Genomic DNA, 26,338 nt, shown 5'->3' on the forward strand with positions numbered 1-26,338 from the left:
TTGCTATGAGTTTCCCTTTCAGGACTGCTTTTGCTGCATCCCACATGAGTTGGTACAGTGTATTTTCATTTTCATATGTCTCCAGATATGATCTGATTTCTCCTTTAATTTCATCAATGATCCATTGGTTGTTCAGTAGCATGTTGTTTAGTCTCCACATCTTTGTCACTTTCCCATTTTTTTTCTTGTAGTTGATTTCTAGCTTCATGGCCTTATGGTCAGAAAAGATGCTTCTTATGATTTCAATCTTCTTAAATGTATAGAGGCATGCCTTGTTTCCCAGCATATGGTCTATTCTTGAGAATGTTCCAAGTGTGCTTGAGAAGAATGTATAATCTGCTGTGTTTGGATGGAATGCTCTATAGATATCTATTTTGTCTATCTCATCAAATTTTTCATTTAAGTCCAATATTTTCTTATTGACTTTCTGTCTGGATGATCTATCCATTGATGTAAGTGGGGTGTTAAGATCCCCTACTATGTAACATCTCTATAAAACTAAGATATTACTTGGCTGATTCTAAGACATCCAGGAATAGTGTAAATATGGCTCAGAATTTCACTAAATAAATCATTCCTCCTGAAACTAACTCAAAATAAACCCCTGCCAAAAGAAAACAAAGCAAACCTATCCTTCCTTTAAGAAACTCACAATTTAGAAGCAAGCTATTGCAAATTATCTGTTATTAAAATATAGAAGTGTTTAAACCTTGATACGGCACATTCAAACCTTTCTCAATTTGAAAAACAATAAACGACAATCATCGACTTTGAGAGGGAGCTCCTGACCGTGTGAATCTGGACTGTACTGTTTTTCTACCCTGGTTCCCACAGTGCTGATGTCCAGCTGGCACCCAGTGACCTTTTCCTTGCTTACCCCCAAACTCACTCCTCTTCTTCCCGGAAGACTTTTACTCACTTTCTGAATTTTCCTAATCTGGTCAGAGAGTGTGTCTAACAGGCGAGTTTTCAGGAAGTCCATCACCTTGACCACCCGGCCATCAATGTAGCAACTGGAATAAAAATAAAATAAGAATCAGATAAAACCTCAAGCAGGAGACTACAAATACACTTCTCTAGCTGGAGGTGTCTGTTGCCTGAGGAAATAGCCCAGGGTTCACTCGGGATCTTATATCCTAAAAAGTTTTGACCTTGAGTACTGTTCAAACAAATAATATACTTTTTATCTTCTTCATTTCCACCTCCATTTGTGGGCTAATATTGTGATTTTTTTTCAACTTTTGTCACATGAAACTGCATTGCTTGCTCTATAGGAACTGACAGGAATTCATAACACAAATTGGGTAATGGGGAAAAGCTTACTGTTTTCCCCTAGGGAAAGTAATTCAATACCCATCATCTCTGCTGCCACCTTAAATAAAGGTATGTGAGAGGGTTGAAAGAATACTCAAACACGTTGGTAGGTTTCCACACCTTTAAATAAGAAAACAAACACCAACCACAAAAATCTAATTTAGTTCAGTGACTGGATCTCATCTCCAGCTCACTTCCCTGGGCAAAATACCTTGTAGCCAACCTTCTCCTACCACTTCCAGAATAAATTAATCAATACATGAATAAATAAGCAAACAAACAAATAAGTTAGGCAGGTTAAAGTCCAGGAGCCCTCTCCTAAAATAGTAACAAGTTTGGCATACATCGGTGTGGTGGTGTCCAGGTTTTGTTAGGTAGCTTAAGTGAAACATCAAGCTGTGCTGATCCTGTGTTGTGAACATTTGACCAAAACAGGTCCATCCCGCTCGGTGAGGACCTTCTTTGTGAATCCTTACGCTGAAAACTAAGCTGAGACTGGCCCAGGATGAGGTGAGCTTCATTATCTCATACCTCCCCACTTCCATCTTTGCAAAATTCTGAACTAAAACAATTTAATTTAAATCAACACTTACGACTCCTGGATGCCTTTTCCAACACACTTAGGTCTCCTTGGCTGATGGCTAATGATAGATTACTTCATTTTTAACAAGACACCAACCTATTAGTACATACTACAAAAATATGTGAAATTTTTTTTGAGTGTTAAATTCCCATACCAATATGTGATGTAGTAGAATGGTTAAAAATTTTTTAAACAGGTGCTCTGGTTGAAGTGAGGGTGGGAGATGAGTTCCACCTACTCAGCCCTTCCCCTTCCCCTTGCTTCCCTCACCACCTCAGACATTTCCACAGAATCCACTGTTTAAATCATTGGTATATTGGAAAGAGTATGGGTTTTGGATCCAGAGATATCTGAATTCAAATTCCAGATTAGGTATTTACCACCTTTACGATCTTGGGCACATGGCCTCTATGGGCCTCCGTTTTCTTATTCTTAGAGAAAACATCTACTTCCTAGGATTAATTGAAGATTAAATAGATAACAAACCTAAAGTGTCTGGCACACAGTAGGCACTCAATACCTCTTTGTTCTGTTCTAATTTCTCTAATTTTCAACTCATAAAGATGGGGTCATAAACAATAGGAGACTGATGAATTAACTTTTGTATGAGTATAGAATCCTAAAAATGGAATTGCTGTGTCAAAGGGTACACGCTTTTGAAAATTTGGAGTGGTTACTTATATTAGGGAATAACACAAAACAATGACATGATCTTTCACCTCATTCCTGGTACAGATGCTAGACTCAGATCCAATAAACATTTATTATGTGCAACACATGGTGCTGGGCATGTCCATGACCTCACAACCTCTTCCTATTAGTACTTCACTACTAGCACCTCTGATTTTATTTAAAGTTGTGATTAGATGGCATACTAAGTGAAAGCTAAGCATATTAGAACAGAGTAGTGTGAAAATGAAAAATAATTTATGTAATGTTAATCTAACACACATTTAACATGAATACTAGTTACTATATTACATGATGACTAGGCATATGATAAAAATGCACTATAATTAGTGTTCTTTTATGCTTTAGTTAAATATATTATAGTTTCCTCTTTTTTCTTTGTTAGCTCCCGGTTACTATTTTAAACATCAGTGTTTATGATTTTTGCTGGCAACATATTTTGTTTAATACTTATTGAGACAAAAATGCCAGATGTATTTTTTCACTATGTAGGATTCCCTGTGGACACCCTCCCTATCCCACACAATCCATGGCCCTGGGTTGAAGGTCTCTTCACTTTTCCCCTCCTTCCTTTTGTTCCTTTTCTCAAGTACACAGAACATGGAGTTAGAAAACCTTGGTTCAGTCCCAGCTGTGCCACTTACTACCTATATGATGTTGGGTTTCTCCTTCTTTAAAATGGGTTTTAAAAGAAGCACAAACCTATAGTATTTTCATAGGGTTATAGTACCAATCAAATTAGGAAAAATGCTGGACACAGAACCTAGCACATAAAAGGTATTCAATAACCAAATCTATCCTTCAGGTTACTTAGGGGTACAAGGTAGCAGCAACTTAGACTGAAAAGCTGTGGGATGGGGTGAGCAGGGGAGGACCTGTCTGGAGAAGGAAAGTATGTTCATCCACTATAGGATTTGGAATGAGGGAAGTATGGAGCAGCAAGAACAGACTCTGGATTCCCAGTAGGTGGGAGGCAGAGGGAGGGATGGAAAGGGCTAAGATTATGTTACAAAAATATGGGGTTTGAAAAGACCTTAATGGTCATATGGTCTAAAGCACGTAAGCTTGCTACAACATCCCTGAGAAGTGATTTTCCAGGACAGGGAACCCACTCTCATAAATACTAGTACTGTCCCATCGTACTACAGCTTGAATTGATGAAAGGTACTTCTAATATGGGTCTAAAATTTGCTCCCTCTTACTGTCAACTCAATGGCTTTTTTAGACCCAGAAATAGTCCAATTTCTCCTTCACATGACACATTGGAGACAAATTCCAGTAAAAACTTTGGCTTAAACTTTTTAGAGCCTATTTGTGGTCCCACTTTTAACCTAACAAGCTAGATTCAATCATTCTCAGTTGGTCTCAGGATATTCCTATGGGCTGTGAATTAGATTGGAGAAAGGGAGAGCTTCAGGGAGGAAACCAGTGTGATGAGGTTATCTTATCTCAATAGTGCAGGCAAGAAGTGATCTGACTCTAAGTAAGGGAGGTAATGGAAAGAAGTAAAAGTGAGAGGCTATGAAGGAAGAACTAACAAAGCTTCTGTAGAGCATAAGAGGAAGGGAGTCAATGATGACCAGGAGGTTATAAAAGAGAATGTCTTGGAGAACACTGGTGGCAAGGACATGTAGGCAAGTCAGACTAGAGTTTAGATTTGTTAAAAGAGATGAATGATTCTGTCTAAGATATCAACAACACAGAGAATATCAAAGATGAAATATACAATGGGTAGTTGGAAATATGAGAAAAAGGTGCAGAGAAAAATTGAGACAGGAAATGTCGACCTGGGTGTCTTCTTCAGCTTATAAGTAATGGATAAAGCCATGGCTGTAGATGAGCCCTCTGAGAGAATAAGAGAAATCAACAAGAGATGTCAGAGACCCTTTAAAATGCTTCTCAAATATGGCCCTGGGCATTGCCTCTACTTTTGGCCCAGCTAAGACTCCTTTCCTTCCCCAGCCTGACCATCACGGTGTAGTTTTAATAACCTCAGTCTAAGTCAAACTCACGTTTCGATGTCAAAGGAATCCTCATATTATACTGAGAAGTTTCAGTAACTTTCATTTGCAGCCTTAAATCCATATTTATATTGTACTATGAAAACATGAACTTTGGTCCCCCAGAATTTAGTATCACCTGTAAGAGAGAGGATAATTTAACCCTGAATATGAGTCTAATAAATATCTAAGCCTTTTTCTTGGGTACTTTTGGGGGATAGCTTGCTGCACTTGTCCTTTGTAAATGTGAAGCTTCTAAGAAAATATTCAACTTCAGCAATCTGTGGTTATTTGAAAAATTCCTGCCCGTTACAGAACTTTGGTTCTCTGATAGTGGCTGCCGGTGGTAAAGGGCCCAGTATATCATTTAGATTTGGACATGAAGGAGGTGGAGTAGCCTGCGGTAACCATTTGGTGAGAATAGATTGCTAAAATGATGAAGATGGTGATTTTTAACTAAGCCTGGGTAAAAGGAAGTAAGGCTGGATTCCAACGGATTGTCCAGTGACCTGGGGGCAACTCTCTCTGCTTTTCTCTCTTTCTCACTGGGAAGATAAAGGTGATTCTTAGCTACCAATCAGTCTCTCCACAAGAGTTAATTAGTTTCGTAATGGCTAGAAAGGCATCAGAAGACCAAATAAATTAGAGAGGAAAGGAAGGATTGAGGGAAGGAAAGAAAGAAAGGCGAGAGGAAGGAAATTCATCAATTAGAGGTGCTTTGGCATCTTCCGCATAAACCCTGGCAGAATGGTTGGCGCTAGAAACACTTAGACTGATACTTTTAGGTAAATCATAGTCTTCCTCCAAGCTCTCTTGAAATTTCAACATCTTAGGATCATACTACCAGTGGCTGAGCACACTGCAAAAGCTGAAGCCAAGAGAGGCTATGCAGAAATAACCTTTCTGGGAACTATTACAAATGCAATGAGGTTGAAACTTTTGTGCACGGACAAATAGCCTGTCTGGCACAATACCAGCAACCATCAGCCCTTCCTCTGCTGGCCTCTAGATTGGCAAGTCATATCAAGCATCCATCTGGAGAGGTGGCAAGGATGGCAGAGTATACAAAGTAAATGGAACCACTCACCAATTCATTCACCAACTTTCTTGTCCTTCTTAGTTTTAAATTTTATTTCCAGTTTAATACCTTTCATCTTATTTAAACTTTTGCTTTTTATTTGTTTATTATAAAAGAAATAAGTGCTCACTGTAGACAAATTAGAAAATGCACATTAACAAAATTAAAATATGGAGATGAAAAATCACTGATAGGCCCAACACCTAGAGATACCACTTGTTAACATATTGCTGTATACCCTTCCAGAGTTTTTCATAGTAAATACACATAAAATTTCCCATAACTAGTTATTTTAAAAATTTATTCCAGATTCTATTCTACTAGCATATTAACCTAAAACTGCCCTAGCTGTGACTCCCAGGCCCATCATACAGGGACACTGATAGAAATGTTAGAGACTCCCAGTCAAATCATCTTACTCTTATTTTAATTCTATTCTCGCTATTTAGGGATCCTTTGCCAAGGGGCAGGTCTCATCTCCTTTCTGTCTCTGCCAGCCTGGTTTTAACCCCATCTCCCCTCCACCCTTCTCCAGGCCCCTAGATTCAGTCTTCAGGATTGTACTACAATTAGCCACTTATGCCCATTAGCCTCTTAAAACATTTAATGAGGAGAGTTTGTTGGCTCCAGAGGCAGCTGGTTTTGTTTACCTGGCCCTTTACTTTAAAAGGAAAAACCTTTGCCCCTCATTATCTGACCTCTTCTTTTATTTCAGGTAATTGCGTTAGAGCTGGCTTCCCATTGCTCAGGAATTTCCGGACCTATTTTGCTGCCTGCTGCTTTCAGAGAGGAGGGGCAGTCTTCTCAGAATTCTAACACCCAGCCTGCTGACTGGGCAGATAACTCTATAAAACTGGGGCCTTCCCCATTGAAGAGGGATAAGCTTGGGTAATCATTAGAACAATCCTGTTGACCTATAAAACCTATGCTGACACCTTGAAGCCAAACACTGGAGAGGCTGACTTGAGTCTCTCTACAGCTTTATAAATTGCCTTGGCCCCTCCTCCAAAGGCCCTCACTCTGGGCTCCTGCTGAGCACATTCTTCTTTACACTTGACTTAAGGTTTTCTTTCTGAGGCTACATTATTCTTAATCTTCTTTGCAATGGGTCAACCTTCCTATCTTGTGTTCAAAACTACTTTGGGCAGGTAAAGCTTGAAGGAAATGAACATTGTTACATAAAAAGATTCTACAGAATACAGATGTTTCTTTGGCTTTCTTAAACCAGTTCCTATAAATCCATACAGCAGTCACCCAGCTGACTAAAGGGTTGTAGTTCAGGAATTTAAGAGTTCGTACTGTGGAAAAATGCTATCATAGAAAAATGGTACAAGTAAAGGTCAGGGCTTTGGGCAATCCCACAGGAACATAATGGGTCCTCAAAAAATATATTTAATGAAAGCATGAGTGCCTGTATAATCTAACCCACAATGAGCCAAAGGGTGGCCCTGAGGCTCAAGCGTTGCGCTAAGGACCCCATTTTCTTGATCTTTTCTCTCTCCTAACTCCTTGCACAGACCTAATTCCTTGAGCCCAGACTATTCTCTCCCATGAACCCAGTGTACATGGAGAGACAATGTGTCCTGGCAGAGACTCAAACAGCTGGCCCATGATCCTACCAGTACTGAGATGAGCACTATAGAAATTAGAGAAGGAGAGGGGTAGGAAAGCTATCTGCAGCTCCAGCCATCGGAGTGGCCTCTGAGGAGGGCACCTCTGGGAATGTTCAGAGTAGTGGCAGGTGATGGCACCAAAAGTGTGGGCAGGAGTGGATCCATGTGTTTTGGTCTGAAACTTAAACAATTTGTGGGGCCCTCTGTAAGAAAAAGAAATCAAAAGTACAAAACACAAAATTACGTACAAAAGTAAATATTTATTTAGAATGACAAAATAAATCACAACAAAATCCCAGAAACTTAGAGAATCAAGTCCCTTTTTTTCTGAGAGCTCTTTAGGCAACTTACTGGAAATGCCTACATAAAATGCTTCCTGATTATCTAGATTATACCTAGAATATCTTACAATTCTCAACTACTCTCAGCACTCATAGGAAACAATGCAAGTGAGGGACTTGAAGTTTAATTCATTAGCTTCATGGTAAATCTAATCGAGGGGCATCAATAATAGGAATGGCAAGGTCTAAGTTGCGAGAACCTAACCATCTATATGCAGAATTTTTTAATTCAGTGTTTGTGAATTGGGGACTGCTTATATAGTTACCACATTCTTTCCCTGGCCTCTTTTCATATAATTGTCATTGCTTGTAGCAGAATAGCACAACTAACTTAACTATAATTAAGTTAGTGTAACTAACTAGGAGAACACAGAAAGGAGAAAGAGGAAGAGAGAAGCCTTATATGTATTAAGTTCCTTCTTATTTGCTAGCTTTTTTACATATAGTGTTTCATTTAATCTCATGAAAATTTCCTGTTTTGCTGATTAAAAACTGTCTTACAGAGATTTAGTAACTAGGAAACCAGAGATCACATAGGTACTAAGCGACAGATACCAAAAACTCTTCCCTCTCTACTCTGCTCTGCCAAGTGTTCGAGCTATAAAATACTGTGCTTACTTCATTTGTCCTGTATTCAAGTACAAACAAAATTTTTACTTATTGGATCATGATCTAGACAAGGAACTAGGAGTCCTGTGTTCTGCCAGTTATTAGTCTTGTGACCTTAAGCAAGTCACTTAACCTCTTTTATCATCTCATCTATCAAGGTGGTTGCTTAGCCTAAATGAAAGATGGCTAATAGTATTCTGTCAGTTTTTGACTTGTGTATTTTCATGCTCTGTTATTAGGTACATACACGTTTAGGACTGTTACGTCTTGGAGAATTGACCCCTTTATCATCATATAATGACCCTCTTTATCTCTGATAATTTTCCTTGTTTTGAAGTCAGCTTTGTCTGAAATTAATGTAGTTGCTTCGGCTTTGTTTTGATTCATGTTAGCATGGCATATCTTTCTCCATCCCTTTGCTTTTAACCTATCTGAGTCTTTTTATTTAAATTGGGTTTCTTGTAGACAACATATAGTTGGATTTTGTTTTTGTATCTTCTCTGACAATCTCTTTTAATTGGCATATTTAGACCATTCACATGTAAAGTGATGATTGATATAGTTGGGATTAATATCTACTATATTTGTAAGTATTTTCTATACTATTCTTTGTGTTTGTTCTCTTTTTTTTTGGTCCCTTTTTTTTCTGTTTCTCTAGTTCTAATTGAACATTTTATATAATTATATTTTATTTCGTCTCTTAAGATGTAATTCTTTGTAAAAATTTTTAAGTAGTTGCCCTAGAGTTTCCAATATAAATTTTTAACTATCTAAATGTACCTTTAAATAACACTATACCACTTCACATGTAGTGTAGGTATCTTATACTATCCTCAATTTCTCCCTCCCATCTCTTGTCATTCATTTCACTTATCCATATGCTATAATCACTCAATACATTGTTGCTATTATTACTTTAAACGGTTATCTTTTAGATCAATTAAAAATAAGAACAATAGGAGATTTTATTTATTTTATTTACTTTATTTTTACTTCATTTACTCCTTCCCTGACACTCTTCCTTTCTTTACGTAGATTTGAATTTGAATATCACGTCTCTTCTCCCTAAAAAACTTCTTTCCATCTTTCTTGCAGGGCAGGTCTGCTAGTGATAAATTCTCTCAGTTTTTGTTTGCCTGAGATAGTCTTTATTTCTCCTTCACTGTTTAAGGATAATTTCACTGGATATACAACTCTAGGTTGATGACTTTTTTCATTCAATTTTAATTATTTCACTCAGTTCTCTTCATGTTGGTATGGCTTCTCATGAGACTTCATATCCTTGTTCACATTGCTTCATATCATTGTACTTCATATCCTCATCCTCTGTAGGTAAGGTCTGGTTTTGGTCTGGCTTCTTTCAACGTTTTCTCTTTTCCTTTGGTTTTCTACAGTTTGTATATGATATTCCTAGTTGTAGTTTTCTTGGTATTTATCCTGTATGGTGTTCTCTGAATCTCCTGGAGGTGTAGTTTTGTGTCTGTCACTAATTTTGGAAAGTTTTCAGCCATTATTATTTCAATACTTGAAATACTTCAAGCCAATATTACTTCATTATTCTTCTGCTCTGTTCTCTCTTTCTTCTCCTTCCAGAATTCCAATTATGTGTATGTTATATACTTTGAAACTGTCCCACACTTCTTGGATGTTCTGTTCCTGTTTTTTTTTTCATTCTTTTCTCTTTTTGCATTTCAGTTTTGGAAATTTCTATTGACCTAGCCTTAAGCTCACTGATTCCTAAGCTATGTCTAGTCTACTGATGAGCCTATCAAAGGCATTCCTCATTTCTGTTACAGTGTTTTTGATTTCTTGTCTTTCCTTTTAATTCTTTTGTAGAGTTTCCATCTCTCTGCTTACATTACCCATCTATTATTGCATGCTGTGTACTTTTTCCATTAGATCCCTTAATTTATTAATCATTGCTATTTTAAAATCCCTGTCTAATAATTCCAATATCTGTGTCATATCTGATTCTAGTTCTGGTGCTTGCTTTATTTGTTCAGGCTGTGTTTTTTCTTGCCTTTTGGCATACCTTGTAATTTTTTGTTGAAAGCACACATGCTGAATTGGGTAATAGGAACCGAGATAAACAGACCTTTAGTGTGAGGATTTGGGCTAAGAGTTGGGCTATGTTTTGTGTTTTCTGTAGCTGTATTTACCAGAGGCTTCAAATTCCTTTAATGTCCTTTTTTCTGTATCCTCTTGACTTTAGGCTTCCCTAATTACTCCTCTTCAGAGAAAGTCTATGTCTTGCAGCTCTTTCAACTTTAATGCACCATTATTATACAAAGACCCTGTTGGTGTCATGGTTGGGTATAGAAGAAGGAAACTTTTCTATAACTTTATGATTAAATCTCAGTCTTTCAATGGACTTGTTTTTTTTGGCTATAACCTTCATAATTTTTTTCCAGTGGTATAGCTTTTTCCTCCCTTAGGTGAGAAAGGAAGGCTAGAGGGGGTTAGAGTGGGAAGAATGTCCTTCCCCAGCTGGGATAAGTCCCTGGTTATGTCTTTTCCCTTGGAAAGTTGGCCTTTATTATTGAGAATTCTCTGGTCATATTTCACAATGATTACTCTTACCCTTCTCCTGCCAGAGCTACTAGGGGATTTTTCTTGGATTCCACAAAAGGGTAGGAGGGGTGCCCTAAGACTGCAGCCTCCAGGAGTTTCTCACTCTCCAGCTAGTCCACACACAGTCTCCAGCAATTCATCAAAATTACCATTTAAGTGTTCCTACCAGTTTATGGCTTCAGTATTTTCTGTTCCAGGTAAGCAAATTTTGGTTGGGATTCTTTGGATTCACCTGTCTTTCCAGATTTCAGGGTGGTGGTTTGCCTTACGATCTCGGTTCAAGAAAAAGGGTTCAAGAAAAGTTGTTGTTTTCAATTTGTTCAGCTTTTTCCTGTTGAATGAATGAGACCAGAAGTCTGCTAATAGCATTTTTATTGTGCATTCCAACAGTGATCTTTTGGCAGTACTTGCATTAAGTGTTGTGTTGAAAAATAGCCTTATCTCCACTTTGTATTGTCAATCAGCATATTAATGTGATCAGTTAGTGATGTCTGCCATGGTAATGGAAGTAAGAAATGGAGGCACATGTGCTATGTATTTGACATTTTTGACCAAGATGATTTCTAAGGCTTTTTCGAGATCCAAGGCTCAAGGTCTTCTCTTTGACATAGAGTGGAATGATACCATTGGGTGTCCCCTTTGCACATATGAGGTTCTATATTTCAGCTGGTATTAATTAAACTGCATTTGTATAGGATGTTGTCCAACAGATGCACACAGGAATATATCCAACATTGAGAAAGCAAAAGAAAATGACTTGACCAAAGGTCTCATGTAAGTTTCCTATTTGAGTTAGATTTTCCACACCCTCATTTATATATGAGATTGAAAAATTATTGCTATTTTGCATTGTCTCAGTCTCTATGCCACACCATTTCCTTAATATGGGATTTTATATGCATATTTTTGAAAGAATAGGACAAAATGTGTCTATATTACCTGTGTGTGTGTAAAACAGCATACATGTTATCACATAATAGACTTTTTATGAGGACCCCCCAGAAAAACTTATCTCAAGGCTTAGTACCAAGAAAATGATGTTTCTCATGAAAAATTAGTTTCGGTTTTTCCTTACAGACACTAGATTTTCTTTTCCACTTTGCATTGGCCACATGCAAGCACAGAATCAAATTTGTAGCCCATCTCTAACAAGAGAATTAAACCAGCTGATATACATTTTAGAGTCCTAATCTTTTCCACTACTTTATTATTCTTCTAACCCTATTTTCCATTTACTTTCTTCCTCATTTATTTATTTTTATCATTTTGCTATTAAACAGAAAAGTGAGCAGAAGGAAGTTTAAGAGAAGCTGTGCAAAAAAAAAAAAAAAAAGCACTCAGTAATTCGCAAACTGTATATTAGCCCTCTGTACACACAAAGCAAAACAAAGCAAAGACCCTTAGTCTTATTTCCTGGTTTATTTTCTTTTCTCTAAAATTCATCTTTTATCTTATCATATATCTAGGAAAGCTTCAGGAAACCCTATTCTCTTATCAAGTTTAAAAACACTTTTTTCTTCATCAGATCAAATGTTTTATTTGTCACAATATAGTTTGAGGTTGAATCATGAATCCATTAACCTTTAGCTTGTTGGAAATGGATTTCATTTTCTAAGAATTTTTAGAGGTTTTTATGTTTTCCTGGGGCTAGAATTGGCCCTCCTAAGTGGCTCCAAGAGTTGGTAAGTTTGAATTAATATAATCAGAGCTACCTGATATTTCCAGAACATATTTCCCCAATGATCACAGAATACTTCACAGGTAAATTTAAAGGATCTTTCTGAATGAGAACAGGGCAGTTTTGCATTCTTTCACAATGAAGAAGACAGTACAGGGCTTCAATGCAGGGCATTCAGTCAGGATTTGTGTGTGTGTGTGTGTGTGTGTGTGTGTGTGTGTTTGTGTGTGTGGTGGGGACAGGGGAGGAGGTAAGAAAAGAAGAGGCAGCCTTGGGGTTATGGGGAGATTGACAGGCTTGCACAGTTCAATAAAGGCCTTTAGCCTTGCTCAGGGATCTATAAACTTTTTCTATAAAGAGATAGATAATAAGTAATTTAGGCCTTGGGGGCTATATAGTCTCTGTTGCGACTTCTCAACTCTGCTATTATAATGCAAACGCAGCCATAGACAATTCATAAATTGATAAGCATAGCTGTGTTACAATAAAACTGTTTATGGACACTAAAATTTGAATTTCGTAGAATTTTCACGTCACAAAGTATTATTCTTCTTTTGATTTTTTTCAACCATTTACAAATGCAAATAGCATTTTGTAAGGCTCACTGGCCATACAAAAACCCACGATGGGCGGGATTTGGCCTGCAGGCCATAGGTTGTTAGTTCCCCTGCTGCCCTAAATAGTTAAAATTCCCTGCAGCTAGGAAACTACCAGTTATCCTCTTGGATTAAGCATTATCTGCCAGATTTCCCACAGTTGATATACAACAACTACTGGTAGGGTTAACGTACATATCTCTGCTACCTATCTGTAATGATTTTCACACTTAAGTATATGAATCACTATCATAGAAAGTACGTTAAATGTCGATTCCCTGGCCCTGGGTAGAGCCCTTGAATCTACATTTCTAATCAGCATCTCAGGTGATACTATATGTGAGTAGATCCAAACTTTGAGAATCATTTGATCACTGTAACTTATTAGATCCTTTGCTTATACAAAACAAACAAAAACCCACTAGGCCCCTAGTGTCAAAGAGCAAGTGTTCACAATAAGGTCAACCAGAAAAGAAGGTGCTGAAAGTACACTGTGCCTTCCAACATTGGTTTGCAACAGTTGTATAAACCTCCAGATTCCTTTATTTCACTCTTTCTACTCTAAATAGCTTTCTTCTCTGTGAACTCTTCTAACCTACTGTGCCCGCAAGATTTATAGTAATATAAAGTCATGAATCCAGCAACAATCCAGGGCTGTATCACCCATTCTAATCTAAACTGACTTCATAAAAATGGAATTTGGACTTCTAAGTAAACACACAGGACTGAGTGGATGCTAGAAATCCCCCCTCCAATCTTAAACATGTAGAAATGCTGCACAAATAAAACAAAGAATATTAGCTAAACTTAAAATGGAGGAAAATCCCCAAATAGTAGAAATAAACAGGGATTCAAAATCAGAATGGTAACTGAGCAGAATCAAGAGAGCCTCAATCAAGTAGAGGTCTCAAGGGTGGGAAGTGGGCGCTACAACTCACACCAGAAATCTCAGAAGGCTGCTCCATACAGTAAACAGAGCATTTTATGAAGCACCTGTTCATGTCTTTTGCCCTTTTTAAGATCAAACTCTCTGTCTTTTCTTATTGACTAGCAGGAATATTTTATGTATTCTGGATGCAAATCTTTTGTTATATATGTATATATATATGGCCAATATCTTCTCTCAGTTTGTAACCTGCATTTCTACTCTTGTATGGTGTCTTTTTTTTTAATTTAATGAACAGACATTCTTGATTGAAATAAAGTCCAATTAATCAATCTGTTTTTAGGATTAGTGATTTTTATGTCCTATTTAAAAAATCTTTGTATACTCTAAGGTCATGAGAATATTCTGTTTTCTTCTGAAGCTTTATTGTTTTACCTTTCACATTTAGGCCTGTGATCTCTCTTGAATTAATATTTTTGTTTATGGTGTGAGGTAGAGATCAAGGAAAAATCTTAAAAGCAGCCAAAGAAAAAAAGATATTACCTTCAAAAGAACGACCATATTACTTATATTTGACTTATCAACATGAACTATAGAAGCTAGAAGATAATGAAATGACATTTTTTCAACTGCTAATTTTGTTTTCCAGCAGTATGACTATGATTTATCTAGGTGTGGTTTTCTTTGTATGTATCCTTATTGTAATTTGCTGAGTTTCTTCTCGAAATATTTTTTAATTGAGGCAAAATTGCAAAACACAAAATTAACCATTTTAAACTGTATAATTCAGTGGCATTTAGTACAATCACAATGTTGAGCAACCATCATCGCTATCTAATTCCAAAACATTTTCATCACTCCAAAAGGAAACCTCATACCCATTAAGCAGTCACTCCTCCATCCCCTAGAAACCACTAATCTTCTTTCTGTCTCTACGGATTTACCTATTTTGGGTATTTCATGTAAATAGAACAAATAATATGTGGTACTTTGTGACTGGCTTCTATCACTTTGCATAGTGTTTTTGAAGTTCACCTATCTTGTATCACGTATCACTACTTTTCCATTGTATAGATATACCACATTTTGTTTATACTAATTCATGCGTATTTGGACTGCTTCTACCTTTTGGCTATTGTGAATAGTGTTGCTATGAAAATTCATATACAATTATTTGTTTCTAAGAACATCAGTTTTCAATTATTTGTGGTATATAACTAGGAGTAGAATTGCTAGGTCGTCGTAATTCTACATTAATTTTTTGAGAATGTGAGCTTCTTGAATCTATGGGATTTTCTTGGTCATTCTGTCTTCAAACATTGCTTCTGTTGCATTCTCTCCTCTCCTTCTGGTACTCCAATTCTAAGTATAATAAAAGTTGACTGTAACTCACATGTTCCACACACTCATTTTTCACCATTCTTTTTTTCCTTGTGCTTAATTTAGGATATTTTCTATTAACCTGACCACAAGTTTATTAATCCTATTTTTTGGCTATATCCTGTCTGTTGTTAAACACATCCAGAGAACTCTTAATTTCAGATATTTTTGTACTTATAGACTGTCCATTTGTTTTGTAAAATAGATTACAATTCTCTGCTAAAATTCTTTTTTCTACCTTTTATTCATATTTTCCTAAACATATTGATCAGAGTTATTTAAAGTTTCTTGTCTGATAACTCCAATGCCAGAATCACCAGAATCACTTTTGGAAAAAAGATTATGTTTTCTTCTGGGAAGAATGTAGAATACCAGCCAGCACATCACCTTGATTCTACTGAAGCTTGGTTTAAGGCTTTGTAGGTTTGGTCTATTTCAGATTTGTCCCCACTCCTGAGACACTGTCCTTACTTCTAGGGCATGGTCATTACTCCTACAGTGTAAGTTTTGCAGAGTCTCAACTGAAAGCCAGGGACGTTTACTAAAATGCCTACATATTGGCAGGACTTGAGTTCTAATCTCTGTCTCTATCACCATGTGGTTGCTCAAATCTTTGTACAGCACTTTAGCCTCTCAGCTGCTGTTTTCAGCTTGGTTTCTAGGGGTCTCACCACTTGTTCATGCAGCTGAGGAGCCAGTCAGTGACTTGTGGGAAATCTGTATTCATATTTTTGGGCTCTTTCTCTGTACTTTGCTTTTCTCTGGGATTTTACCCTTTAATAAGCTACTTTGGCAGCCTCAAATTCTGACTGTCTCCCCAGCCCAATAACAATGGTGTTTCTGCTTAAACTCTATTCTCCTAGGCTGTAATCTGGAAAATGTCCTGTCTTGACATGAGTACAGCCATGTTTGGCCTCTCCATTGACCTACAGCCACCAGCACAAAAAGAAATATAAAAGCTGCTTTCTGCGTGGTGGGAACTGGCCCTTCTCCCATGGAGATAGTTGCAATGTGTAAAAATTTCAAGGCTTTTCGGGGGCCGCAGCCTGGGGCAGACTGGCCATCTGTGCGGGGCTGGGACGATAAGCAAGGTAAACAATGCACGTACACAACTACTGGGCTGGGATGACAGCCGGGGGGTGCTCAGTGCACATACGCCACTGATAACCATTTGTGCGTGAGAACACTAGATGCTTGCTCTGAAAAAAAGCTCTGTAACTGCTTACTCTGGAAATTACTGATGCTATAAAAAACTGCTGGAGACTGAGACCTGGTGAGAGTTCCACCTGTGGAAGGGACGCCTTGCCCAGGACGTGTGATCCTTGCCCAGCCGTGTCGATTGACAGGATTCTCCTGGCAGTGGGGCGTGGATGTTGTGAGTAATTGATTTATTGTGAAGTAATTGATCTGATGTGTTTTCTTTTCGGTCAACCTGGTGTTTCTCTTTCCGATTGATTTGTGTCATTTCCCTTCAGTCGATCTGGTGTTTCCCTTTCCAATCGATCTGATGTTTCCCTTTCCGATCGATCTGATGTTTTTCCCTCTTACTATAAGATCTATTCGGATCTGCTGCTATCTCAGCCGATGTGGATGTTTTCCCTTTCCAGTCGAGCTGGTGTTTCTTCCCTCTTATTATTTGACCTATTCGGATCTGTTTGCAGACTATCGCCTTTACTATCCTCTATATAATAAAATATACCTTCAGTCCATTTGTTTGGAGTGGAAAGTTTCTTTTACGTCTCCGATAGAATCCCCGAACCTCTCATAACATGTCCTTAGGGAAAAAGCTAGGGATGATGGTGGTATAGAGCTCACTTCATAAATTTCCCTTCTTTCAAGGATCCCTGACCCTCTAGTCTCCCTGTGTTGGTTGTACTCCAACGCCTTGGAAAGGTTATTTTTTGTATTTGACGAGCTTTTAGGGTTGTTTTTGGTGGAAGGGTCAGTCCAATACAAACTATTCCATCATGGCCAGACCAGAAGCTCTCTACAAACAAGTTTAACAAAATCTTTAAAGAACAAATAATCAGGATATTAAATACATTGTTGCAAAGAATAGACAAAGAAGGAAAACTACCTAATTCATTTTATGATGGCGGTAGAGCCCTGATTCCAAAGGCAGTAAAGAATAGTAGAAGAAAATAAAATCATAAAATCATCTCAACTATGACTATGGAAAAAAACCTTAAAATAAAATATTAGCAAAGAGAATCCAGCAAGTTATTAAAAAATATTCCAGTCTAGATAAGGTTTATCCCATAAATACAAAGATAGTCCAATCAAAAACTCTGTCCATGTAACACACTATCTTAACATATTAAAGGAGAAAAGATCATATGGTCTTGATAGATATGGAAAAGAAGTAGGATAAAATTTGACACTTTGCATTACTTAAAAAAATATATAATAAAACAACTCTTTAACAGACCAGGAAGATAAGAAGATCTTTTTAGCCTAATAAAGGCTATCTACCAAAAACTCAGAGAAAACATCATACTTTATGGTGAAAATTAACTCATTCCCATTCAAGTCAAGAACACACAAGGATGCCTTCTTCCATCACCCTTCCATTTAACACTGTACTGAAGGTCCTATACCAGTTAAAAAAATCAAAATGAAAAGTAATAAATACATAAGCACATAACTACTGGAAACAAAGAGACAAACATCATTATTTGCAAGCAGTATGATTGTGTATAGAAAAGCTAAGAGAAACTATAGATAAAATTTGAGAACTAGTAAGAAAATTTATCATAGTAGTTATTTAAAAGTTGAACATATGAAATCTGTAGTGTTCCCAAATACTAAAAACAACTAACTAGAAAATGTATTAAAAAAATAACATTCATAATGGTAGCAAACTTGTAAGGTCCTTGGGAATAAATCTATCCAAATGTGCAAGAACTATATAAAGAAAATTATGAAATAAGATTTCTAATTCACATCCATCAATAAAAATATATTCCAGATGGAATTAGACCTAAGTATATCAAAAAAAACCTTTAAAACTCTAAGAAAAAAAATAGGAGAATATCTTTATGATCTTATAATAGGAAATGTTTTTAATTACACTATATAGCGGAAAAAATAAATGAAATAAATTTATATGTAAAAATATGCATAGCTCTTAACATGTTGAACAAAGAAAGCAATTTATAGAATACGTAGTGTTATCTATATTTACATAATTTTACATAATTTACGATTATGTAATTTATGTAAATTTTTAAAGCATGCAAAGCAATACAATTGATGATTTATAGATTCTCATGGCTTTAGTAAAAATATAAAAATAAATATGGGCTGGAAGCAAGCAATTTAAAGTTACATAAGTGGTTATCTCTGGGAAGTAATGGGACTAGATGGGAGGAGCATAGGAAGACTTCAATTTTATATCTATGATTTTTTAAATAAAAATATCATAAGCAAAACTTAAAAATACATTAATAGTTATTAATTATGAGTATGGATACACAAATGTTTTCATATAATTATTTCTGCTGCCATTTCTAACTTCTTATAAAACAAGACAGTAGGAGGGTCCTATGGATGGTTCTCTTGAAATCACCCTCTCACTTCAGGAAAACAGTCAGTCAAGAGTTTCCTCTGAATGAATTTCCACACACAAAATTTTAGAAGATAAAGAAAAACAAACAAAACCCAGGCCAAAGTGAAACAGAGATTTTATAGGGGAGTTTGTCCATTTCTAGAGGTAGAAAGGAGAGCTGAGAATAGATGCCAAGAGTGGTAGCCCTTTCCTCTCTGGGAGACTACGTCTGGCCAACTTCACTGAGTACTTGTGAAGCATTAATGGGCTAAGAAAGTTATGAGTCTTAGTTCAATTAAAATTTGGTTGCAGCATCATGAAAACTAAGCTGTTCCATCTGCTACTAATTTCTTTCTTGGCTACTAGGCTGGTTATTTATTCATCTGAATGAAGAGAAGAAGTGCTGCTGGTGGGGCAGATCAGATAGAAGTAAACATGAGGGAAAAGAATTGTCATGTGTTAAGAAATAAGACAGGGGCCGGCCCGTGGCTTAGCGGTTAAGTGCGTGTGCTCCACTACTGGCGGCCCAGGGTTCGGATCCCGGGTGCACACCGATGCACCACTTCTCCGGCCATGCTGAGGCCGCGTCCCACATACAGCAACTAGAGGCATGTACAACTATGACATACAACTACCTACTGGGGCTTTGGGGAAAAAATAAAGGAGGAGGATTGGCAATAGATGTTAGCTCAGAGGCCAGTCTTCCTCAGCAAAAAAAGAGGAGGATTAGCATGGATGTTAGCTCAGGGCTGATCTTCCTCACAAAAAAGAAATAAGACAGAGCTGATCCTGGAGTGGTTCTCAGCACAATCTTCTCACTGCAAATTTATTTTCTAAATATGATAGTTTGAGTGCAGAATACACAAATGCCTGGGATTTCTGTTTTCCTTTTTCCAGTTGTGTTGGGTAGTTTCCTTACTTTGAATTGGAAGGGGCTACATAGTCCTAGACCAGCCTTGGTGGTCTAGTGGCTAAGATTCAGTACTCTCACCACTGCAGCCACAGGTTCATTTCACACCACCATCTGTCAAGTGTCATAATATGGCAGCTGCGTGTTGCTGTGATGCTGAAAGCTACGCCACTGGTATTTCAAATACCAGCAGGGTCACCCATGGTGGACAGGTTTCAGCGGAACTTCCAGACTAAGATACTGAGAAGAAGGATCTAGCCACCCACTTCCGAAATAATTGGCCATCAAAACCCTAGGAATAGTAGCAGAGCATTGTCTGATATAGCACCAGAAGGTGACAGGATGGTACAAAAAGACAGGGCAGGGTTCCTCTCTGCTATACACAGGGTCACTCTGCTGTACACAGGGTCACTAGGAGTTGGAATCAACTTGATGGCACTAACAACAATGTGGTCCTAAGGACCTCCTCATTTACAGACTTGGAAACTGAGACCTAGAGAGGTGAAATTGTTGGTCCAAAGTCATAAAACTCATTCCTAGACCTCCTTCCAATGCCTCTGAAAATTATTCCATGTTCTACAAATAAAATTATTCCACTCCTAATGCAAATTGGTGCAGCCTCTATGGAAAACGGTATGGAGATTCCTCAAAGAATTAAAAATAGAGATGCCCTATGATCCAGCCATCCCACTACTGGGAATCTATCCAACGCACCTGAAATCAACAATCCAAAGAGGCTTATGCACCCCTATGTTCATTGCAGCATTATTCACCATAGCCAAGAAGTGGAAGCAACCTAAGTGTCCCTCGACTGACGACTGGATTAAGAAAATGTGGTATATATATACAATGGAATACTACTCAGCCATAAAAAAAGACAAAATCGTCCCATTTGCAACAACATGGATGGGCCTGGAGCGTATTATGTTAAGTGAAATAAGCCAGAAAGAGAAAGACAAACACTGCATGATCTCACTCATATGTGGAATATAAACCAACACATGGACAGAGAAAACTGGACTGTGGTTACCAGGGCAGTGGGGGTGGGGGGGTGGGCACAAGGGGTGAAGGGAGTCATATATGTGGTGATGGACAAACAAAAATGTACAACCCAAAATTTCACAATGTTAGAAACCATTAAGACATCAATAAAAAAAAATAATAAATAAAAAATAAAAAAATAAAAAAAAATTATTCCACTCCTATTAAAAAGATGGCTTTTAAAAGGCACCCTTGACACAGCATCGCCTCTCTTGACATAGGAAAGACTTGGCAAACGGCTGGCAAGTGAGCCCATTTGAACAGGGAAAATTCCTGGCATCAGCAGTGTCTCTGGACTTCAGCTTCCCCATAATGTCCCTTATACGCTCAAGGTGAGATTCCAGAGCTTGAAGAAGATATGGCCACTTTCTGCTTCCTTCATGAGACATGATGGTGCAGCCACCAGGAACAATGCTGCTTTATAGTCATGTTAGTGGATGCACCTGGAGCAATTTACTCTCCACAACAAATTCCTCTCTTCCATATATATGGAACTCATTGTGTTTGCCAAACACATTTTTATCTATAATTTCCTTTGAGCCTCAAAACCTCCCTGATACAAGTAAGTCAGACCCCATTATCCCAATTTTCCCAAGGATAACGTTGAAATGTAAGGAATAAGTAGGGTGAATTGGCACCAGAGGCCAGGGCTCATCTCAGGATGCCTACTTTGAATCTGGGCTGCTAGCCATTCCTTGGCCCCTCCTTACCCTGGCATAGCCTTCCTCCCAGGTTGTACTAAACCTGTAGATAGAGAATAACTAGCACTGGTGCTCCCCTGGGAATCACAAGCCTGTGTGAGGGCTGAGAAGTAGGGGAGGCAGGAGAAGGGAGGAGGCATGACTATCTCTTTCAAAGGATGCCTAAGGAAAGTCAGTGGAGGTAGCATGATAAAACTCGGACTAATGAAGTCTCAAAGGAGTCTGATCTGGGAGGACAACATATAGTCTAGTGGTTTCCAAATACCTGCTTCATTAGAACCACCTGAGGTTGCTTTTTATTTATTTAATTTTTGTTTTTGAATAAGTAATAGATTCACAAGGCTCAGAAATCAAAAGGAACAAAAGGATACGGTGAAAAGTCTCCCTCCCACCTCCATGTCCTAGTGACCTTATTCCCCTCCTTAGAGGCCAAAAATGTTATCAATGACTTTAAGCAAGTATAAGCAAAGCATATAACCACCCCCCCCCAGCACACATACATTTTTACACAAAGGTAATATTCTATACACATTTTTTTGACTTTTCTATTTTTCACCTAAATAATATATTTTGGAGATTGTATCATATTAATACACAAAGAGTTTCCTCTTTCTTTTTTAAGCCCCAGAATATTCTTTTACATGCATATACCACGGTTTTTATTTAACCAATTCCCTATTAATTAACCATTAAGTTGTTTTCAACTTTTTGCTATTACAAACAAAGCAGCAATAAATAACCTTGTGGATTGGATGACTAAGAGAACCGAATTTTAAGCTCTAATACTGTGCAGTCATGTAGCCTCAGGCAAGTCAGTTAGGACTGTGACCTTTTAGAAATGGAAAGAATCTTAATGACCATTTGGTCTAGCATTTTCCTAAAGCATGTGCATGGAACATTAGTCCCAAAGGGTGTTCCCCTGGAAATTGATAGTAAACATTAGACTCTGAGAAGACCACAGTGAACAAACATTATTTAATCAAGGGTTTCACAAATTTATTTAATAATGAGTTATTTTTTTCAGAGACTGAGATGATTAATTTTAGGTGTTTTGGGATGAGATTAACTTTTAAATTGGTGAACTTTGAGTAAGCAGATTGCCCTCCATAATGTGAGTGGGCCTCATTCAATCAGTTGAAGGCTTAAATAGAACAAAAAGACTGAGTGTGAGAGAGAGAGCAAAAGGCAGTACACAGACTCCTTTGGACTTCACTTGCACCATTAGCTCTCCTGAGGCTCGAGCCTGCCACACTGCAGATTTGGACTTGCCAGTCTCCATAATAGTGTGAGCCAATTCCTTATAATGAATCTCTTTCTAAAGCTATACACATCCTATCAGTTCCACTTCTCTGGAGAACTCCGACTAATACAGGGACCAACTATTAACATGCTGTGGAATTAATGTTCTATAAAATAAACTTTGAGAAAAGGGAGTCTAGTCCCATTTCCTCTTATTTTATAGCCATGAAATCAGAGAGGTTCAAGGTTTTGTATGTTCAGCATCTAATCCATGCTTGAACAGTAAGCTCAATAAATATTGTTTGATTTGCTTCAAACAGTCAGTTATTTGTCTAGGAAGATAATACAAACTGGTAAAATAAATTTTAAAAGATTTAAAGAATAGTAAATAAAAGATTGATGAGACCAAGATAGGATATGATGAGTCATCAAATAAATTGCCCCATGCTGACTATAGGAGTTTAGAGATAGATGAAGGTGATTCAACATTTATAGACGAAGAGAGACTTAATATATGGGTCACAAAAGATGAATAGACTCAAGGGCAGAGGTGTGAGGGTTAGATGTTCCAGGAGTCAAGAAAACACAAGGCATGTTCTGGGCATAATGGAAACCAGTTCGATTAGGCCTCCAGTCTTCATCAATATTCCTTTAGTTCTCTCACTCAGCAATTCATTATTGAGCACCTACTATTTACCAGGCATCATTCTAAGTACTGGGCATACAGCCGTGAATAAGACAGACAATACCTCTGCTCTCATGGAACTTACATTCTAGAAGGGGGAGAAAATATAAGAAATAAACCAATAAATATGTCAGATTGGGGATACATGCTATGAAAAAAATAAAGCAAGATGAAGGGGTTACAAAGAGTATTGGGCTGGGGAAAATTGCTGTTTTACAAAAGGTGGCCATGGAAGGCCACTTTGGTTAGGTGACATTGGAGCAGAGTCCTGAAAGAAATGAGAGAGTCATGCAGATTTCTGGGGGAAGAATATGCTAGGCAAAGAGAAAGCAAATGTAAAGATCAAAGATGGGAGCATGATTGTCATGTTCAAGGAACAGCCAGTAGGTGGGAGTAGAGTTGGGTAGGGGTAGGAGGGTGAGGCAGGAGATGAATTCAGGGAGCCAGTTAATGCAGGGGCTTACAGGCCATCTTAAGTGCTTTGGTTCTCATTCTAAGTCAGGTGAAGAGACATTGAAAGATTTTGAGCAGAGGAATGATAGGATCACTCTAGTTGCGTGTTGAAAATAGGCTATAGGTGGGAGTAAGGAGATCAGTTAAGAGGCTACTGCAATAGTCTGGGGAAGAAATGAAATTGTTTTGAATTTTGATGTTGTAGTGGGAATGGTTAGAAATGTTTGGAATCTGGATATATTTTGAAGGTAGAACTAACAGGATTTGCTGATGGCTTGCCTGATAATAGTGTAGGACAAAGAGTTCTGCACAAGGAGGGAAAAATCCTGGGTTCTGGTCTTTGAGCAAGCCACATAACCCCTTTGGGCCTTACTTACCCCTTCCATAAAATGGGGTCATTAACTTCTTGCTTAGAGTTAGGGGGCCAAGTCAAATGTCTCTTTAGGTGCCTCCAGTTGTAAAAGCTATAAATTCGGTTTAGTCTGTGCCTCAAAATCAGTGCTCCATTATTTACTCTTTTGCATTTACCATTATAGTTTCATGTAGAGAACTGTATCTTCTCCACTATATTGTAAATTCTGTGGAGACTGGGACCTTGTCTAATACCCCTATATATGACCCAGAGTTTATCAACTGATTGAGAATAACCAATCCTCTAATAACCCTAGGTGAATTATAGTGCTACATTTGGTTTGCTAATGGATTTTGCAATTCTTCATCTGTCACTACTTCTTTTACTTTTACTTGTGAATCTTTAAATTTAGTGCTTAAGAACAAGCCCCAGTTTCAAAGAACAAGAAAGGGAAGAGAAAGAGGAAGAAAATTCCAACTCGATAGTTGCTAGGTTGAGGTAGGTAAACAAGTTTAAAAAAGGCGTAGAAAAGAAGTTGAAAGTTTGACATGGGAGCTCAACTTGAAGGAGAGGTAAGATTTCATAACACAGAGAAGAGAAAGAAAGGCATCCCAGGAGAAGAAATAGCACCAGCATGAAAGTGCATGCTGTGGAAAAAGAACCACTGCCTCAGTTGGAACACAGCATGCCCAGGGGTGAGGGAGGCGGAAGAATGGGGAGAAATAAAGCTGGAAAATAAGTGGCCTCCAGATTATCATCAGCCCTACAAGTTGTTCTAAAGTGTTGGTGTTACCAAGGAGAAAATGGGAAGCTATCTTTAGAATGTCATCACCATGGTAGCAAGGCCTTAGGCCTATCCTGTTCTCCATTGTATTCTCAGTGCCTAGTGCATGCCTGGCAAATAGTAGCAGTTCAGTAAATAGTTACTGAATGAATCACTGTTTTTAAACAGAAGAATGATATAATCAGATGTGTGTTTTAGAAATATAACTGGTGGCAGTGATGAGAAGGTACTGGCAAATAAGATAGACAAGAGGCAGGGAGACCAGCTAGTTAGCTGATTATCAACAGTCTGGGTGAGACTAAATAGGCCAGGTATACGATGATTTTTATTATAATCATTTTTGTTAAATAGGATTTAAATAATTTAATGCTAATAACAACTATATTTCCTTTAAAAATATTAGCATGTAGGGGTTTTCAATAAATATTTGTAAAATTAATGTAGAAAAGACATTAATTAATTCTACATTACCTAATCTGCTTTGTTTGCTGATAGGTCAATCAATATGCAATAACAATGATACTAAGTTGCTGCAACTGATTAGTTTACTGTGGAGAATAATATTGTCTATGATGTATGCAAAACAGTTTCTGCTTTCCTGCAGTGATGGCTGGTTTACATAATTTTATTTACTAGACGACATCAAAGTCATGAAATTACAAAAGGCAAGAATGCAAGGGGCTATTTGTGAAAAGGTCAAGGATGTGAAGGAATTTCTTCACAAGGAAACAGATTTTTCAACAGGACTAGAGAACAAATGAGAAACGGAAGTCCAGGCCTAGAAGGAGTAAGAACCAGGGAAAAAAAGCAATGAGAATGTGGGATAAGATAGGAGAGGAGACAAAGGAAATGAAAGAGGTCAGGATTGAGAGATATTTAGAAAGGACTCAGACAGAACTAAATATTTGTCTTATGTAAAAAAGGATCTTCGTGTAACTGAGGAACAGATGCGGGTGATGCCACAAACAAACAAACAAAAATTAGACAGACTGGCTTTAAATCCAGAGCAAATCAGTGAAGCCCTCTGAGCCTTGCCTTCCTTACCAATAAAAAGGATATAGTAACACCAACCTTCCATGATTGTCGTGAGGATTAAATGAGATGATAGACGTAAAGTACAAGGCACATAATAAGGGTGTGACACATATAGCTATTCACTCCATCAGGGAGAAGGCAAAGGGCTAGTTCTGTAGTAAAAAGGACTTGGGAAAGGGTAACCTGAGCTAATAGTCAGAAAGGGGAATTTTAGCATTTGACATTTTGGAAGCAGAGCAGAATCACAATGAA

The 26,338-nt window shown here is 37.7% G+C and overlaps 1 protein-coding gene across 2 annotated transcripts in view; it reads right to left on the minus strand.

Moving 5' to 3' along the window:
* Positions 1-26,338, minus strand: part of HPSE2 (heparanase 2 (inactive)) — a 710,163-nt gene that overhangs the window by 163,239 nt on the left and 520,586 nt on the right. For both annotated transcript variants that reach the window (XM_087432419.1, XM_087432420.1), the window contains one exon: positions 920-1,013. In XM_087432419.1, the coding sequence (XP_087288545.1) occupies positions 920-1,013 (94 nt within the window). The remainder of the gene's footprint in view (positions 1-919; positions 1,014-26,338) is intronic.

Source organism: Ceratotherium simum, chromosome 6 (genome assembly GCF_057802395.1).
Source record: "Ceratotherium simum simum isolate JZ-2026a chromosome 6, ASM5780239v1, whole genome shotgun sequence".
Classification (NCBI taxonomy): domain Eukaryota; kingdom Metazoa; phylum Chordata; class Mammalia; order Perissodactyla; family Rhinocerotidae; genus Ceratotherium; species Ceratotherium simum.